Raw genomic sequence first — 20,531 nt, 5'->3', positions numbered from 1 at the left:
ATACAAATCTTAAAGTTGCCAAGGTTAGACACCCGTTTTAAAGCTTTATGAAAGGCCATCAGAGTTGGGGCCCTTGTAATCTCTGGGGGGAGAATATTCCACAGAGCAGGGGCTACTGTGAAAAGGCTAGTTGTCTGTCAGCTGACACTTTGGGGGAGGGTGGAAATATAGTATTTGCCAGTCAACTGGCAGTTTAAAAATCTTGGTCAGTGTCCTCTACTGAAAGGCTATTGGTGGCCACAACAGAAACTGAATCTTATGACCAAGGCCAAGAGATAGTGTCCCAAGAAGATGACCACAGAATAGCCACTCAGCAAGCAGCATTTGTATTGTACCAGCTCAACTACGATCTTGCTTCTATGACTGTAGGACAGTGAGTCAATGTGGGGAAAGGAGAGTTAATAAAATATTTTATCACCCAGAAAGGAAAATGCCACAACTTATCTACTTAATGCCAGGTCAACAAATTGTAAGAGAAATCAATCCACTAATATTATGTTTGCCAAGCTGTATCTCGGAAGACAGACAGCCACCACTTGCCACCACCCTGCATAGCTGGCCCCTATCCCAAAATTTACTCACCTTCCATGTGGTATTGAGCTTATTGATATAGTTCACTAAGTCAGGAGAGAGGGGAGGGAAGTAGGGCACATTACGGGCACTCGTGAAGACCGCCAACAGGCCCAGAATTACCACAGAGCACCACATTTTGATAATGGATGCTTAAGATGCTACCTGGAAGAGAGAGAGAGAGATTAGTAATTTACACAGTTGCAATGTTGACAAAATTAGTCCTATAAAGCGATTCAAATATGCAACATGAGTAAAGCAGACATGTTTCTTCCTGGGCTTCTGCAGATGCCTTTTACTACCAGCAGCTGGTTCTGAGGAAATAGGTATCTATCTGATTTAAGATATTCCTGACAGATGCTGCGTGCACTCCAAATCCACTTCTGTCCAAGCACTGCCAGGCTTATATGAACAGGAAAATTGCCAAGCTGCCAGCACAGAATGAACAAATCTATATCTGTCTGTCTGTCTATCTGTTATACACCACAAAAACACAAAAGGTTGTGAACTCATGAAAGTGTCCAATTCCAAATCACTCTAGAGTTCATAATGAAAGATCTTCCTCTCCCACCCCATTTTCAAATGTCAGAGGATCAAACAGAAGGTCCAATGCTTTAAACCTGCATCCTAAAAGCTAGGTTGTGGAGGCCCTGCCCTTTCTTCCCCTGGTTCAGATTCAGTACAGAAATTTGGGCTGCCAGCAAGCTTAGAAAAACACTGTTGGATACAACCCAATGGAAAAACTTAACCAAGATAGAAATGCAATTTGCTTTATATTTAATTTATATGCTGCCCATCTTACCAATGTATCAGCTTACCATCTGCCACGCCAGAAAATTAAGATTAATTAATAATAAAATAATATATTGCTACATTCACTCTAGATATGACTCAGGATGGGGGAGAAATGTAGACCTATTCCCTTCCAAACCACAGCATCTGAAACAGAATTGTGCAACATATAGCACCAATTAGATGCTCTTTGGAAGTCAATGAGAATGATTTTCATTCCTGAAAGCTAGAACATTCATGCTATGGCAATGCATCAAGAACTTACTGAATGTTGCATTCAGACTGTGAAACCAAACTTGACATTTTGAGGTCTACATGTTGCAGAAACCTGGTCAGTGTACTTTGTAAACTACGACTCATCGTTTTGCATGCCATGAGAGTACAGATATTTGTAGTCTTTTCAGTAAATAATGGTTATTTAGGTCATGTCTAAATATTGTTACTCCATCATTTAATAAAAATGATGGAGCATTATATGACTAGTCCTCAACTTATGACCACAATTGAGCCCAAATTTATCTTGCTAAGTGAGACATTTGTTAAGTGAATTTTGCCCCATTTTACGATCTTTCTTGCCACGGTTGTTAAGTGAATCACTGCAGTTTTTAAGTCAGTAACATGGTTGTTAAGTGAATTGGGCTTCCCCGTTAACTTTGCTTGTCAGGTCGTCGCAAAAGGAGATCACATGACCCCCAGGACACTGCAACCATCATAAATATGAGTCACTTGCCAAGCAATTGAATTTTAATCACGTGACCATGGGGATGCTGCAATGGTCATAAGTGTGAAAAATGTCATTTTTTTCAGTGCTGTTGTAACTGTGAATGGTCACTAAAGGAACTGTTGTAAGTCAAGGACTATTTTTAGTATCAGTGCATTATAAGTATTATATCAGTCTTCACTTGTACAATATATGATCCACGTTTTAGCTCTCTCTGAAGTAAGAAACCTGTTTCAGATGGTACAACAGAAAACAAATACAATCTTCTGGCTGATCTTAAAGTTATCTTAAACAACTCTATTCTGTCCAATGCAAAATCTTATTGCTGGGAGACAAATGTTCCCAATATTTGCCTTTTATTTCTTTTGTAGAATTTCAAATAGCTATACCAGCTATTTGATTCAGAAACTTGTCATGAAACCTCTACCAAATTCCTGCATTTCAAGATATTGGGCAGCTGATATTAAAAAAATCAAATAATCCCCAAACCCTCCCAAAGTAAAACCCTGCCAACAGTTAATTAAACCAGTCATGGGTCACACACTGGAAAATGCTAGAATGCGACTACAATTCTTACTTCCTTCACTCCTTTTTTGCCTGTTTCCACCTATTGTTTGCTATTGCTTGAATTCTTTCACGATAGATCCAGCAGTTCATAACATGATAATGAAGTGTGTGTTGAGTATTGAGAAAGTCCAGTTGTCTCCTGAAAAGCACCTTTGGGACAACCATACCTGGATGACTAAGAATCTCCATAGACATTTTGTTATGCACTTTGGGATGAACATCCTTCAAATGGAGCGGAAGTATGAACAGATTTCCAGAAAACATTGCAGACTACTGGAACCATTTGCACTTCAGTTTGAGAGGCAGACAACACAGACTCATCCCCAACAGCCTACACCTGTCTTCAACACCAAAGGGACACAGGGCAGAAAACATCCTGCAGCCAGGAAGCCTCCACAGACATTTGCCCTACTCAGGTGACCCTGAGGACATAGACAAACTTCCAAATGGTCTCAAGGACTCTAAAAGAATGCAAATGACCAGCTGTCTGCAAGGAATATAAATCCTTCCATTCCCCTCCATTCAGTCATAGCTGAAGAAGCTTCTTGAGTGAGAAGCAAAACATCTTCAAAGAAAACAAGTCCAGATGCCTCCTGAAAAGGACCTTTGTGATAACCATGACTTGGATGACTGAGAATCTCCATAGACATGTTGAGTGGGGAGGGAGCATGAAAGAAAACCAGATGCTATAGTAAGCATCTGTTGTTTGTTAAAAACAACAGCAGAAAATGGGCCTTCCAATTCTGCAAACTATTACACAATTACAGAAACTCTACTATTAGCTATCTTACCCACTCATACCCTTGAGAGGGCTGGAATCTCATTACTAAATCAAAGCAATAAGCCTTGCCTAGTTGAACTTGCATCTTAGGGAAATTAAATCCCTATTCAACCACAAAGCTCTTTGCACAGCCAGTGCCCAGGGTCATCTATTTCATGAGATTCCATTTCTGTATCTAGAGAAGGATCTCCATACATAAAACAGTGAGCTAACATAATAAAAAAATAGGATACAGATGTGACATGCAGTAATTTTACATGATAAACGTCCTTGGGATATGGAGAGGGGGAATATTTCTTCGATATTCATCTGACATGTCACAGAATTAGAAAAAGCATTTGGTTGCACAATCAATAGGATGGAGAGGGGAAGACAACAGATTGGTTTAGATAAACAGAAAGACAGAAAACTGGTTGCACCTCTTTCCTCTTTTAATATAAAATAGTAGTTGCCAACTTGGGAGTTACTACCACTAAAAGATTTTGGAAATGTTTATGGTTACTGCTGATTTATTTCTAAAATTGTAGAGCTTGTTAATCTGACCCAGCAAGAGGCAATTTGGAGCTTGCTATTCATGCAAGGGTCATTTCTTCCTTGTCCATTGTATAACTTGAATAAAGTTTTTTAAATGCACAGAATGTTTCAACTCTTCAAAAACAGGACATACTGGAAGTTGCTTGGGTCAGAGGCCTCTGCAACTTACATTTCTTTTGTCTTTCATGTATCAGAACTGGACTTCCAAGAACATGATTTCCTTTAACAAGAAAAACTGTTCTTTACCTTGAGATGCGATTTCCAACAGCCTCACTTGTCATGACCAGTTCTGGTCCTTATATACTAGCTGAAGATTCTAGGAGCCCCAATCCCAAAACATCTGGGGACAAGAAAGGCTGGTTGAATCCCATCCAGTTAACTTGAGCTCTAATCACTATATATTTCAGGGAAGTTTTGCCTTCATTGTAGGGAGTCCAAATGCTTTAAAGTTGCCAAGTTTGAGCAACACTGTTATAGACAAACATTTTGATGTGTAGGGATCATAAACAACATTCTGTGAGTGGGTATGGGCAGGTAAGCAAGTACTACCAGGGTTTTCTGGTTTTTAAAAACTGGTTTTGGGGCAATTTTACTACACCTAAAACCACTGAAGTCAATTTTCCTTTATTTCCCCAGGCCATCCATAGTCGTATTCTAGCTTCCATAATGATAAAAAATACAAGTCATTATTCATTTTAAAGCGATAACATGCTTGCATAGGAGACCACATCAACAAGGAACACTTGTTAAAATATCCAGTCTCTTTCTGTTGTTGAGCCTCTTATTTCAGGGAAATTGCATTAGAGTTTGCTTACATGGCAAAGCACCAATTCTATCTCTAATTCAAGTCTCTGTAGAAAAGCAAAACACACAAATTTATTTCTGTTATTAGAGTCATGCTAAGGATTTTTCCTTACAGTACTTGCACCTAACCAAGGAACAAATGTTCCTGAGCAGCTTTTTTTCCTGGCACATCCACATGGCATTGCCCAATCTGATCCTCAACTCACATTTCAAAGTTTAAGTTGCTCCAGTGTTGAAGAAATATTGCCCACTATTTCCCTAATAGTGTTTACACCTAATACAAATTGACACACTTCCCTGCTTTGTCAACAGCAGTCAGGTGATGCATAGAAGGGGTGGTAGAATCAATCCAACTTCCATCTACTTAGGACAGGAGAGCCCAACTCTTGTAAACCAGACTCACTCTCTGCACCAAATCTGAGTCAGAAATAAACTGAACAGTAGCTGACCAGCACTCACCCTCTGGCTGCTCTAGTGTCCAGCTCTCCCCCCCCCATCTGAGCTGGTCAGCTGATGTATGGTTTCCATTGGCTGGTGGAGCTTGATGGGAGGGAAGGAGAGGGAAGCAAAGCCATGGGCAGGGCATCCATCTAGGGTTTTTTAATGTGTTCTGCACACATAGTAAATAAGGATGATCTCATTTGGCACCAATTCAGAAAAGACAAGATAGGTATCAACAATGAGGAAGCAAATTCTTCCCCCAGTATATTTTTCTGCAGTTTTAAGGATGCATGAAAGCTTCTCCAGAAAGGGGATCAACTCTTTCTGAAATGTCATGAAGAACTGATGCCACCTCCACTTCCCCTTCTGTACTTCTGCCCTCTGGTCCCCTTCTGACCACAAAAAGATCCAGATCCTTTTGGATAAATGAAACATCTTACATCTTTTTTCAGCTAATGCAATTTAAGCTACTTTACCAGCATACAAATGTCATTGGGGATTTCCTTATAAATAAGCTTGGCTAGGAGTAGATTACTGGTTTTGATTTCAGTTTTGAGTCCAACATAGCAATGAACTTGTTCCTCCTTCATTCCCCCATGGGACCCACCCATGCGCACACACACACCAATCACTGTGCTGGTTTGGGGCTACAGGAGTTTTACTCCTATCCCATCTGAAGTGGCCAGGATGGGGGATGGTTATCCTGAACTGAAATCCCTTCGATGACTCCTCAATCCATATGGTTGAAATAATATGAATACGGCAGAAAGGAAGGTACTTGAAAGCTTATACCCACAAACATAAACCCATAAGCCAAGCCCGACGAAGTGGAATCTGGAGCAAAACTACGCAAACCCACACACAGACACAAAAGCAGGCTCTTTCCAAAATTGTGACCAAGATTTTGCAAGATCCATAATAGATCTCATCTGTACTTCAACCAAACGGACTCGGCTCTCTCTTTCGTCACAGCTAGCCAGGAAATCTTTTCGTAATTACTCTGTTCCTATTAAGCAGAAATCAAAGAACTTCCTTTTCGAGCAAATTACCCAGAAAACGGCTCTGTTCTTGCAAAAGCAGCTATTCGTTTTTAGCCGCGAGTGCCGTGAAAAAGAAGTCCTCTTCTTTAGCGGAGAAGGTCGTGAGAATAATAATAAATATTTTTAAAAGCCAGGGAAGAGCGACATGCGAACCCGGCCCATCCCTTGGCCACCTTTGAAAATCAGCGGCGACAACTGGCTCTGGATAACAACGAAGCTCAATTCCCCCCCCCCAAATTATCTAGGGGCACCAGACTTGGGAGGAGGGGAGGAAAAGCCGCCGTTTCGGCCGCGCCCCCTCCTTCTCTCTTTCCTGTAAATGCGTGAAGAACCTTTGTTCCAGATTCTAAGTAAGTTTAACCTTGGATTGCGGCTTCCCATAACAATAAAAACCCTTCCCTTCCTTTCCTTACCTTCCAGCACTGGAAGAGTCACCAAAGGCCTCAGCAGAGCCCGCTCTGCTCGCCTTATCTACACTCCCCACCACCCCGAAAGCCGCGTCTCCACAGCCCTGCCCTCAGCGGCTCCTCCCCGCGCTGACTCACCCCACGTGGCTGCTTCGCTCCGGCAGCGACAGCCGCAACAGCAGCGCCTGATCCTGGGGCACGTGATTCCCTCCCACTCCCCTGAATCACCTGATCCATCCCCCCCCCCTCACCTCCTCGCGGCCTCCTTTAACCCAGCAAATCTGTTTTCGGGAGGTTCGCCAGGGGTGGGATGAGACGGGGAATGGTGAATTTAAGTTAGACAATCGTGTTGCTTTCCACCTTGCCTGGTTGGGACCAATGCAAATCTAGGGGTCAGAATCGGAGCTGGAAGGGACCTTAGAGGTCTTCTAGTCCAGCCCTCTGCTCAAGCAGGAGACCCAGTACCATTTCAGACAAGTGACTGTCCAGTCTCTTCTTAAAAACTTACAGTGATGAAGCTCCCACAACGTCTGAAGGCAAGCTGTTCCACTGGTTAACAGTGGCCGGTCCCGTTGCCCTGGGCAGTGCGTCCCAGTAGGCGCGGCTGAGATCGGCCCCCGGTTTACTCAGAAACAAAGCTGTTCCTGCAGTTTCATGCTTCACGGTTTGTCGTTTGCAGTCCTCTCAACGTTGGCATGGAAATAAATGCTGCCATAGGATTTTTAGTGTCTCTCTTTTTTTTTTTTAACAAGAGTGAGCCAATTTGCGATTTGGGGATTTTTGAAAAAAACATTTTTGTTCCGATGCTTACCAAACCTTTCCGGTGTTTGTGGATTTTTCCTTTAAGTGGCAAGCGAGAAATGTGTATGACCACCAGAAGTGAGATCTAATTTCTGCCAAATGTTGCCGTGTTGTCAAAAACCGCAGCCACTTAAATGGAAAACCCACAGACACTCGGTGTTTGTAAGCATCTGAACAAACGTTTTTCAAAAATCTCTTAATGAAAAGAAGGCAAGGAAAACCCCATATATGTGATGCAGCCACATCTCTTCCATCCTATTGCTCTAACCCCTGCACTTCTTAACAACCCCCTTCCCCCCAGACTGCTCCTATAAATGTACATTGTTATACCTTCCTGCAAAAAATACATAAACTTTCTTGTTTGTTAAGCATCGTGCTATATATTTTCCCCAGGAATAATTTGATTCCTGAATTTACCTGCTTTTGTCAAGGTGCAGTTCTAAGCAGATCAGTTTAGACATAATATCAGTTAAATTTAACAATCAGTAATATATAAAGGAGTATACAGTATTTGTAGTGCTGGGTTGAAATGAGGGGCCTTTGGTGCTCTCTGACCATGGTTGTTTTCTTGCAGACATTTCATTACCCAAACTAGGTTGGGTAATGCAAGGTCTGCAAGAAAACAACCTAGGGCAGAGAGCACCAAGGACCCCTCACAGTAATACACTCCCAGGTAAACATGAATGGAACTGCAGTTTAAGTTCCACAACAATCTTATAAAGTTAAGCTATTAGACAATGGCTTTCTAAGATAGTCCTGTCTGAATAGAGAATTGGATCCTAGATCTTTTGAGTCCTATTGGAGAGTTTCTAAATTCAGCTGTCCATTGCTTATTTTTGAATCCATAGTCCCTTCTTATTAAGACTAACCAAAATGTCAAAAAGAAAATAGAAAAGTCCCTAACTACTCAGAGCTTTTTTCACCAAACTGGGTGTTTTCCATCCATAGCTTCTGTATTTGTATCACTGCTAAGTGAAGCTTTCATTGCACAGTTTCTTTGCCTGAGACAGAGATTTTACAAGGACCTGAACTAAAGCTTCTATGGCAGTGGTGGTGAACCTATGGCACGCGTGCCAGAGGCGGCACACGGAGCCCTCTCTGTGGGCACGCGTGCCATGCCCCAGAGATGGCAACCGTCCTTTTTCAACCAGCTTCCCGCTAACTCGCCGAGGTCCCACATGGCCAGATGCATCCCAGCATGGCTGGTTTCCCTCCCCCCGTCCCATCCCTCTTGGCCTCACATGCTCTCCTTTTCCCGGGCACGACCCACTGCAGCGCCTCCTCAGCTGTTGGCCATCTGTCCAGCTTAGAGGCAGCTTCTCTGAACTTCTTGTGGCGGGCTGCGGAGCCCCAGAGTGCGCCGGTCGAGGGGCCGGCAGCCTGTGGCTGCTGACAGACACTGTTGGCCCCCATGCGCTCACTGACCTCTGTGTGCGGGGGTCGATGGTGTCAGGCAGCAGCTGACCCAGCCCCTGCCTCACCTCACCCCGCAGGACGAGCCTCCTGCCCACTGTCCCACCTGCCAGAGACCCCTGGATCTCCCCCAACCCTGCCTGGTTTCCAGAGGCATCCCTCCCCATGAGCAACATCGAGGTGACCACACCCACCTTGGCCACACCCACCCAGTCTGCCATGACCGCCACAGCCACACCCACCCAGTGGGCCACATCCACCTGGCACCCAGTGATAAATAAGTGGGTTTTGGGTTGCAGTTTGGGCACTCGGTCTCTAAAAGGTTCGCCATCACTGTTCTATGGCAACCATGTTTTTCAGGAAGGAAAACCTGGGAAGCGCACAATATTTTGATAATATAATCCTATACTTTAGCCTTTTCTGCCTAATCAAGGTGATCCTGTAATTCTATTTAAGGTTAGAGCAAAGTTGCCCTGCCTGAGAGTCCAGGGGTCTCCTAAAGATGCCACCTGTTTAAAATTAAGATAGATGGAGGGAATTATTAAATGCAAAGGCAATAATTAAATAACTATTAAATTCATTTTAAATTACAACAGAATAACATTAGTTTCTAACCTAGGCCAGAGGTGCAAACTTGCAATGTCACGTGATGTGTCGCAACGTATCATGACTTTTTTCCCATTGCTGGCAATGGGATGGGCACGGTTTCGGCATGACACATCCAGCCCACAGGCTGGCAGTTTGACACCCCTGACCTAGGCACAACCACTTTTATATCCTGGTTCCTCCTAGTTTTTGGAGTGTGGTCTCTCGCTCGCTACTTAACAGATAAGTGAAATGCTCTCAGATTATTACTTTTTTTTAAAAAAAAAATAGCCATTGCTCCTTTGTCCCAAAACCATAGGGGTAACTTGATGCCTACAAAAACCATGTACAAATTCATTCTGCCTGCAGTGACATGTCGCGACATATCATGACTGTTTTCGCATTGCCGGAGCTGGGCTGGGCGTGGCCTCCGCATGATGCAACCGGCCTGCGGGCCGGCAGTTTGACACTCCTGCTCTATAGCTTTGAGGGAACTTCAAGCAATGCTTGCTCACTAGCCTGCTTCATGTATCCTGTTGTGCCATTCAATACTTTGTCTACTTTTAGTTTACATAATGTGTGAATGACAAGGACACTATGGCTTTGTTCAATCAATGACCATTTTTGCTGTACAAAAGCTGTGTGTAAATATAGTATCTTTTTGATGATACTTTGGCTGGGCCTGAGGAAAAATACTACTGAATATTTTGTAATATTATCTCCCAGTCCATTGCCTGATGCCTCCTCTACAGTTAAGGTCCAGATTCAATCAACTCTGCCTTTGATTTGATTGGGAATTACTTTATTCTTTTTCAAATGCTATTGTATTGCCTTGTTTCTTATCTTCTTATTTTCTTGTTATCTTATACTTTTACAACATCAACCACCTTGTGAGGATGATACTCTAAAAGGCAGCATATCTTTTAAGCATATAAACCAAAGGGCAGCATGACTCATAATCCCTGACTTTGTTTATGATTCCCCAAAGGCTGAACCAATCAGAAATTTGCTAATGAGCTGTAATGTTTAATATGACTGAAAGAAAGGTATATTAAACACAGTTTAATGTGTTTAACTGGGAATAATTAGGTAAATAATATTTTGTTAAATTTAAATGAAATTAAATAAAAAAAATGTTCTGATTTTGCATAGATTTTATAATAAGGACACCAGCATGCCCGTCAAAGTCCAGATGTAGCCAGGGTCTTGAAGAAGTGCCTTTTTTAAAATGAAATTTTATGAACTCCTGAACTATGGCTAACAATTGTCCAATAAATAAGAATGTAAATTGGATCCTAAGTATCAAACAATGGTCTGTGATTTCACTGGATAAAATGAAGGAGATTTGTAGTTAACCTGCAATAGGACTACAGGACCACTTTCATGTCCTTACTCATATGAACTAAAACAACCTAAGAAAAAATTATTCAAGCATGCATTTCCTCTTAATCAATTTCAACATCTGCAGAATTTTTGAAAACAGAATAGAGATGACAAAACATTTACAAACATCTGTTCCTACCAGCTACTTCTGCAGAAACATGCTGGGTATAATTGGCTTCTAGATAAAGGATCAAGGGAAGATAGATCCCCAAGAGATCAATTTGATTATGTCTGTAAAGGAGAATTTGGATTTTAAAACACAGTAAAACGTTTGAACTCTCATGTCTTTTTAGTTAATTGGCCTGGCATCATGAGGAATGGCTGGTAGGTTGTTCATGAACTAGTATGAAACAAATAATGTTGTATTTGCTAGAGTTTCTGTAAGAATTGGTTATGCTTTCAAATTGCTTATAGATCACATGATTTCTTGACAAGGTCACTAATTTGGCAGAGGGTCCATGGCAGCCAAATCACATTGCATGATGGTTTATTTACAGTCTGTAAACAGTGTCAGCTGCAGATCTATGCAGATGTTGAATGGGGGAAAAGTCATTAATGTGGAAAAAGCTTGGGCTGGTTGGTGGTTTTGCTCTGTATCTGATAACCTAATTTTAGACTGAGCAACTCTATTGTTGATGCTGTTCCCTTTTTCAATAATAGAAAGAAGAACTGCATTATTAGGAGAATTCAGTTTTTACTTGATTAGATACAGAGAATAAGCCTGGCTTGTAATAGGGGGACTCTTCATGCTGCCCTGGGCAGATGGGAGCTAATTTGATTCCTTAGAGCTTGGATTTGGATTTTGTGAAATCTCATGGTTGTGAGTTGTCTTCTAGAATCTAGACCTAAAATGGATGATGATGATGTTCATTAATTAAGAATTTGTAATAGAATATCCATTAGCTCATAGGATGCATGTGGCCCAGATTCTATTTTTTAAATAGTTTTCAGAACTTTTTTTAAAAAAATGGAGGCATATTTTTTCAATGTTTTTTTGGGCAAAAAAAGGGAATGACATCCAAGCATATCTAATTTGCAAACATCTCCTTCGAACAATGTTTTTTCCATCTTTGTGTGGACTTTAACTCCCAGAATTCCTCAGCTAACATCTTAAAGTTGTCAAGTTCAAGAAACAGTGACCTAGAAACTCCACCAGTCCCACTCATTTGGGATGTCATTGCATGTGGCATATACACAATGGCCCACAACATTCCCCCCAAATCCTGCTTTGTACCACTACAGGTTGTCTACCCTAATGAGACCCTTATTATTCAGTTCCCACTAAATTATTGGTAACAGAAAAAGTCAGAGCTATTGTTAAAATTTATTTATACTTTGTTTAAACTGTACCAAGTTGTACAGTTTTGAACAATGTTTCAGAATATTACAAGTCAAAACAGCTACTGTAACACTGCACAAGTATATTTGTCTTCAGAAGTAAGACCCAACTATTTTAGCTCTTGTATGATTTGTCTAAGTGGTCTGTGTGCAACCAGCCACTGCATCTTGAAAACCAGAGTAATGTTAAGAATTATGTCAGACATTCTGGATTTTTTAAAGGTTGCCTTCTGTCCACTTCTAATCTCTGGTGGACTCACTTTTTTTCTCCTTTTTAAAAATTTCCTAGGCTTCTTTTTCCTCTCCTGTAAAATTACTGCATCTTAGACTACAAATCTCACATAAAATTGCTTGATGGCAGTGAAGAATTAGGGGCCTATGTTTTCTGCCATTTTATGGTTATATGGATTTTTTCAATCCAAATATGATAGCCCTATTAGTGTGGTGCTGTCACTGTTATTATGTCTTTACCACTATGCTTTGTCTGAATCAGTGGGCAACTTGGGCCAGGACATTTGTGTGTGTATGTGTGTGGGATGTGTGTGTGTGTCAAACTCAGGAATAGACCATTTCATAAGTGTCCCTACCTTAACTTCAGAAGGCTTGTCAGACCTTCAGGTTAAGTCAGGTTAAGAAAAATAGAGATTTCAGGAATGCTACCTTATTGTATGGTATAATAACAGAATCCTGAAAATCTGTCTTAGTATCTTAAAACACAGTGAGTGAAGGGGTATGACCAAATGCCATAGGAAACAGCACAACAAACAGTCGGGAAATACCTGCTCTGTAAACTACAGAGTGTCACTGTCAATTTTATAAACCAAAGGAATGGAAAGCAGCACACGTATTGAGAATCAATATTTTGAAATATTTATTTTGTATCCAAACATAGCCTTAGTTACAGTAGACCCACTGAATGAATGCAACTGAAGTTAGTAATTGAATCCCATTATTTTTAGGAGGTCTGTTTGAAATGCAGCTAATATGCTTTCCAACACTTTGTTTATCTACCAAATAACAAGAGAGTTCAAAACACAAACATCCAACAGACAGCCAAAGTTCACCGTTCCTGCAGCACTGAAGGAGGGAATTAAAGAATCCTAAAATTCTGTAGGTAAGATAATTTAAAGGTTGCCCTCTTTCTCCCCAGTCCTTAGTGTTTTTCAAATTGGATCCTTGCTCTTTTGATTTATTTTAAGAGTGCTTGACCCCTTCTACTTGTTAAGGGAGGGAGATAGAAAACATTCCCCTTTTAATCAATATAGAGTAAGATTTTTTATTAAAAGGCGTAATCTTTCAGTAAGTTACACTTCATCAGATACAAAGGAACTGTATGTCAAGAGAGCTTATATCTTATAATAAAATGATGCCTTCTGATTCTTAGCTAATCTCATGTATGTGAGATGGGTAGCTATATAAATTTAGTAAATAACAAACAAAAACAAAACTTGACTCTCTTCCAACAATGCCTTTAGCAATATGGGTCTCGGTCTTCTTGAAGTATTTGCAACTAATTCCCAGTGAGATGCTTTGTAAACAGGTTGTGGCAAAATAACCTTTTCTATGGGCCCTCCTAATTTTGCAATAGACTCTATTATCTGTTAATAGTGTTTATTTTCATAACAGGTGGCTCATCTTTTATCTATCACCCAGGTTTTTATAGCAGTTTCTGGAATAGATAGTATTTTTTTAATTATGCATTTTTAAGATAGTTGTAATTTCTGTGTAAGAAACAATCTTAAGGTTTTTTGTTCAGATTATAAAAGGCAAAGCAAAGAGAAATATGTTTTTAATGCATCCCAATCATCTTTCATTACATCACAAAAACATGTTACCATCTGCCAGGTGCATCCACAAGAGGGAAGTAAGTAAAGGCCAAAACATTTGAAGTGATGCAATGAAGAAGTCCTATTCTGCAGGTCTTCCTGCTGTCTTGCTCTATAATCAAAGAAACTGTACTGAACATTCTATGGAAACCATGTTTGGTAAATTCACATAAAATTAACCATACTACAGGTACTTTGGCTGTCCATATTTTCATCTAGAGTCTGGGTTTTAACATCACTCTAAGTCATAATATGCCATGATTTAGCAAGTGAATTAAATCTCTTCCATTTTAACTAGTTTCTTAGTTAAAGGAGATAGAGTAGGATTAAAATTAAAAAAAATGTCTACTGAAATCAAATCCTTGCAGAAGCAGGTAAGGCCAGCCACAGACTTTTGATAGAAGCTATGATGTTGTCATATATATTATGTCACTAGCTGTACCCATCCACGTATTGCTGTGGCTCTCGTTCACTCAGCCAACAGATGGTGCTGTTTTTTTTAAAAAAACATGTTTTTACTTGTCACAGGTGTGACATCTATATAAAGTAGGTATATAAAAACACGCGCGTATTCGAATGCAACGTTGTTTCAAAATTTCAAAGTAATCGGTGAAGAACTTTTGGAGATTTAAGATTTTGAACAAACGAACATTTAGATTTTTATTTATATAGATTGCACAGATGGTGGGAATTCTATGAACGTGTCAGTCACATCACGCAGAGTATGTAAGTTGCAGCATTTGCATGGTGACATGATGCACATGACAAATGCCCTCCTTGCCCCCTTCAGTTGGCAACTGCAGATCCAACCCTGAAGAAAGTACATTTCAGGCCACTGATTAGTGCATTTAATTCTGGTTTGGATTGTGGCTCAGCTTCTGGAAACATAAACAAAACATGTCTAATTTACCTTCCTTTCTATTTTATTGTCCTCAAGTTTATTTCCATCTTCAATAACTATTATGAAAGCACATGAGATAATTTAAAAGCCAGAATTTAAAAGGGAATTGAAAACACATATTTTACATATTTTCTATGTGGTTCCTCTGCTTATTTAGATCTAGCCCTAACTGCAACTGTCTTTCTTCTACCTCCTCTTTCCTTTGTTTGGAAAAGAACTGAAGCAAGCCCTTGTAAGCCACTTCCTTTCAGCCCAGTTTATCCATAGGTTTATTATTTTGGGAATAAAATTCAGAGAATTCCCATTGGGTGAAAAAAGAGAGATTCCCCATGTAAACTGGCTTGTGCAACTAGAGAAGTGGTAAAATAGAAATCTGACAGGTCCTTAGTGCTCTCTGAGTTTGCTTGTTTTCTTGCAGACATTTCATCACCCAAGCTAGGAAATCTGGCCTGTAGTCAGTAATCTGAGTCCAAGACATTTGTGAGTATCAAGAAATCGCTTGAAACATGAAATCGGAGAAGGAAAACTTTTCAGTTTTCTTTTCAAAGGAGCTCTTTGGAAAGAAAATTGGAAAACTCATTTGAAATGTAACCGAGTGAGAAGCATGTTGACTGTTTTCACTTAAGAGCACAAATTAGGCAAGAAGGCAAAACAAAGTGTCTCTCAGTTTGGAAATGTCTCCTGGAGAGCTAACATGCCATTCAATACTTATGGGCAGTATTGCAATCACACATGTTGCATTTCTGAGTTCTCTTGTGAGAAGATAAATGCTGATAATCCTGCCTCTTTTTTCTCTTGGTGACTAAGCAGATCTTGAAAGTCGGTAGAGAGGAACTGAGAGCAAGAAATCTGGAGCACAAGACACTCTCAGCTGACAAAGTTTCAGCTGAAGACTCCAATGTTGCTGACTTGTTCTTTAGATCTTGCTCCACTGTAAATAGTTAACAGTTGTGACATTGCTGCACTCAGTGCTAACACAGCAGTTCTGAGAAGTACTTTTGGGTACAGGGGAAGTTATTGGAATCAGAAAAATAAGTAAAATAACTGACGCATAATCCAACACAAACTGCGTGCAAAGCAAAAAAATCTTTATGACCAGTATTACAGAGGGGTACAAGCCTGCATTATTACATTAATCATACTTTCTGGTGTGGACAAATAGAGAGCAGTCAGATATGATTGATAAGAAAAGCAATAAGCATGTTTTGTTTCATTCTCTCAAGGGATGGCAAGAAAAAAAATAGACCAATGTAAAGATAATAGAATGGGGGCATGTGTACACATCCACTTTCCCATACAGTGTAATGTCTAGGATCATGTGAAGTATTAATACCACTTTATAATGCCTTGGTAAAGCCACACTTGGAATACTGCATCCAGTTTTGGTCACCACGATGTAAAAAAGATGTTGAGACTCTAGAACAGGCATGTCAAACTGCTGGCCCATGGGCCAGATATATCACGATAAAACCATGCCCACCCCATTGCCGGCAATGGGGAAAAAGTCACGATATGTCGTGCGACATCACGTGACATTGTGAGTTTGACATGCCTGCTCTAGAAAGAGTACAGAGAAGAGCAACAAAGATGATTAGGGGACTGGAATCTAAAACATATAAGGAATGGTTGCTGGAATTGGGTATGTCTAATTTAATGAAAAGAAGGACTAGGGGTGACATGATAGCAGTATTCCAATATCTCAGGGGTTATCACAAAGAAGAGGGAGTCAAACTATTCTCCAAAGTGCCTGAAGGCAGGACAAGAAGCAACAGATGGAAACTAATCAAAGAGAGAAGCAACCTAGAACTAAGGAGAAACTTCCTGATGGATAGAACAATTAACCAGTGGAACAACCTGCCTCCAGAAGCGGTGAATGCTCCAACATGGAAGTTTTTAAGAAGAGACTGGACAGCCATTTGTCTGAAATGGTATACGGTTTCCTGCCTGAGCAGGTGGTTGGACTAGATGATCTCCAAGGTCCCTTCCAAATTATTATTATTATTATTATTATTATTATTATTATTATTATTATTATTATTATTATTATTATTATTATTATTATTATTATTATACAGGGTTTAATATATTCCTTATTTGATTGATTGATTGATTGATTAAGATTAGATTCTGCTTTTTCTCCAGGAGCTTAAGGTGTCATACATAGCACCATTATTTTCCTTATCAAATGGGTGATCATCTCAAAGTCATCCAGTTATTTTTTTTGTGGTTGAGAATGGATTTGAGTCCCAGACTGCTTGGACCTGCTTAGACCTACACCATAGCAACAAATATCCATGTTTCTAATACATATTGGGAGAGAACAGGAACCCAACAAAACCTGATTCCATGTTAAAAGATCCAGCTTTTATTCTACATACCTCAAATCCCAGTGGCTGCCTGTCTAAAGTCTGTTCAGATTTTAGCCTTGTTCTCTTTGCTTTTACTTCCTTTCTCAAGACCCTAATCTATGACCCTGATGTTAATGACGCATGATTCAACTTTTAAAAATCTGATCTCAGGAATCTTAATTTGAAAACCAGAACTGGATGGTGACCAGGCCCTTATTGGTAGGTAAGATATTTTATTGTAAAGCATTTGGAAATTTGAAAGCTGTTCATCTTTGTCCATCTCTCTTCTAGCTATCCTCTTATTATTGATGGTTGAGAGGCTGCAAAGATATTCCAGATCTTCAATCTGTTCTACAGTATTAAAGCCCTGTTAGGAGATCAGGTGGATGAGGTCAATCTTAGTGATATAGCCCATTAACAAAATATTAAGGCAGTCAAACACTATATGGCTCTGACCACAAATCTCACTTTACCATTACTGTATATAGATTGATCAAGTTATGCTTTTGATGTGAACCCAACAACTGCATTTGGGCCATTGTGCAAACTACACAATTGGAGTTTGCTCAGCAGGCCATGGATTAAAAGAATCCTATTTTAAAATAAATGCAAGCCAATCTATGGCACTAAGATTACCTTAATCCTGCCTCAATTATTTGCTGACTCTGGTATTTCTGTCTGCCTGGCAGACCTTACCACTAGATAGGAAAGGCAAGACGTTCTCTTCCAGGAGCTTAATCAAATAATGATAGATCCTTGATTAGCAAATGATATATAGTAGAGTGCATTAAGCAGATCGGAGGGAGGGTACAGGAGGAACAAACTGCTTCTTCTTCTTCTTGTGCCATATCTGTTATCAGACGTTGGTGATCATGTTGGAGATCCTGTTTTTATCAGCAGCCACACGAAAAAGTGCTGCTGAGTTTTGTCCAAACCAGTCCTTTAGATTTTGAAGCCATGATCTTCTTCTTCTGCCTGGACCTTGTTTGCCTGTATGCTATATTTTTCTGGGTGTCGCATCACATGTCCGAAATATTCTAATTTTCGTTTTTTAATTGTTTTGATGATTTTCCTTGGCTTTTCCAGGCGGCTTATCACCCCCCTCATTTTTGATCTTGTCAACCCAGCTTATACGTAACAGCCACCTGTAAATCCACATTTCAAATGCTTCTAGTCTCTTCAGGTGGCCTTCTGTCAGAGACCAACTCTCTACTCCATAGAGCAGGATAGAAAAAATATAACATCTGACAAGCCTCATTTTCAGTCTTAGGCTTATGTCGTGACTGCAGAAGACCTTTTTCATTTTGAAGAACGCTGTTCAAGCTTTCTCTATCCTTGTCTTTACTTCAGAGGTCATGTCCCAGCTTTCATGTAAATTAGAACCGAGGTGCGTGATCCTTTCAATTTTTTCTAATGGTATTCCTTCTGAATTTATTGGTGGTAAATTAACGGGTTGTTTGCTGATGACCATGATCTTGGTTTTTGAGGTGTTAAGCTTCAAGCCGTATTTTTCAGATATTTCTGTGACTCTGTTGATGAGGAGTTGAAGGTCTTCATGCTTACTGGCAAGCAGAACTGTATCATCAGCATATCTTAAATTGTTGATCCAAACACCGTTTACTTTGATGCCAGCATTGATGTTCTCCAGTGCCTCATTGAAAATTGACTCAGAGTAGATATTGAACAACAGTGGAGACACAATACATCCCTGTTTGACCCCTCTTCTTATTTCTGCATCAGCTGAGTATTTTTGGCCTAGTCTCACATTTGCTACCTGATGCCAATAAAGATTCTTTATGATTTGGATGTCTTTGTCATCTAGTCCCCCTTGTTTCAGGATTTCTAATAGTTTGCTGTGTCTTATTTTATCAAATGCTTTTTCAAAATCAATGAAGCACATGTAAACACTGTGATTGACATCTCTACAACGCTGTACAAGAACTTGAATGCTGAATAGCGTATCTCATGTACCAAGATTGTTTCTGAAACCAAACTGTGTGTTACCTAGACGTTCCTCAGTTTTGTTGTATATTCTTGTGTGAATTATTCTCAGGAATATTTTCAGGGCATGACTCATTAAGCTGTGTTCGGTACACTTCTTTGCATTTTTTTTTTGAGATTGTCACAAATGTTGATTTTAGCCAATCATTTGGTATCTTTCCTGTTTCATATATTTGACTGAAGAGCTGCAGTAAAAAAATTCTTCCCATTGTCTTCCAGCAATTTTAAAATTTCTACTGGGATATCATCAGGTCCTGTGGATTTTCTGGTTTTTGCTATTTTTATTGCATATTCAACCTCCTCCATAGTGATGTTTGGTCGAATGGTTATACTTCCCATATCTATATTATCCCTAGTGTCCTCAAAAAGTTCTTCAATATATTTCTTCCATCTTTTTAGTTTTTCGTCCTCATCTAAGATAATTTCCCCCTCTTTGTCTACTAAGCTGTTGGTTTTCTTTTTGTAGAGGCCTGCTGCTTCTTTCACTTTTTTGTGTAAATTGAAATTATCATCTTCTATTTCCTTGCATCTCTTTGTAAACCACTTTTCTTTTGCCAGTTGAAAATTTCTTCTAATTGTTTTCTGCAATTCATTGTATTTTTCTTTGTTTTTATTTTTATGAGAGCTTCTTTCATTCATGAGATGAAGAAAAACTGCTACACTGAACTAAAGTTGTATTTAAGAATTTACTTTGAGCATTATCATTTGCTTTGTGTCCAATTTAAGGCGTTTATTATGACTTATAAAGCTCATGGGTCAGGTTACCTGAAGAATCATTTTTGTCCCATTACATTGACTTGTCCTGTGCTCGACTTAGGCAGAGAAGGTGTTTGTGACCCAGTCAGCCAAAGATTCCAATTGGTGGGGTCCAAAAATTTCTCATTCATCTCTGTGAAACATTCTTTTCCCAGAAGTGAGGTGGTCCTCCCTGGTCCTGGCCTTCCAGAAAAGGGTAAAATATGGCTCTGTGGCCCTCCTTGCTTGGGGCTCACATAAGACTATGCTGCCATAGGGTTGGCTAATAGCCCAAAAATCTTCCTGCTGCCGTTTAATTTACTTTCGCATTGATTTTTAATTCATCCTCATCTTTTAAATTTAATATTCTTTTTATATTTTGATGTTTTACCTGTATACTGCTCAGAGTTCCACTCCGAGGGAGATGGGTGGTTCAAAAATGTGAAAAATCAATCAATCAATCAAGTTTGTTGCTTTTAACTAATATATTTTCATCCTTATAATTTTGAAGTTATTAGGCTATCTGTACACCAGTGAAGAAAG

At 39.8% G+C, this 20,531-nt stretch overlaps 1 protein-coding gene across 1 annotated transcript in view; it reads right to left on the bottom strand.

Annotated features, from left to right (window-relative positions):
• Window positions 1-6,762, bottom strand: part of CTSB (cathepsin B) — a 21,916-nt gene extending 15,154 nt beyond the window's left edge. Inside the window, exons 1-2 of the mRNA XM_015818042.1 lie at window positions 6,664-6,762; window positions 583-735 (exon numbers count right to left, since the gene is read on the bottom strand). Of these exons, the coding sequence (XP_015673528.1) occupies window positions 583-708 (126 nt within the window). The 5' untranslated portion in view covers window positions 709-735; window positions 6,664-6,762. The remainder of the gene's footprint in view (window positions 1-582; window positions 736-6,663) is intronic.
• Window positions 6,763-20,531: the final 13,769 nt, after the last annotated feature.

This window comes from Protobothrops mucrosquamatus, unplaced genomic scaffold, assembly GCF_001527695.2.
Source record: "Protobothrops mucrosquamatus isolate PMUCROS unplaced genomic scaffold, P.Mucros_1.0 scaffold669, whole genome shotgun sequence".
NCBI classification, from domain to species: domain Eukaryota; kingdom Metazoa; phylum Chordata; class Lepidosauria; order Squamata; family Viperidae; genus Protobothrops; species Protobothrops mucrosquamatus.
This window is presented reverse-complemented; position numbering and strand designations above follow the sequence as displayed.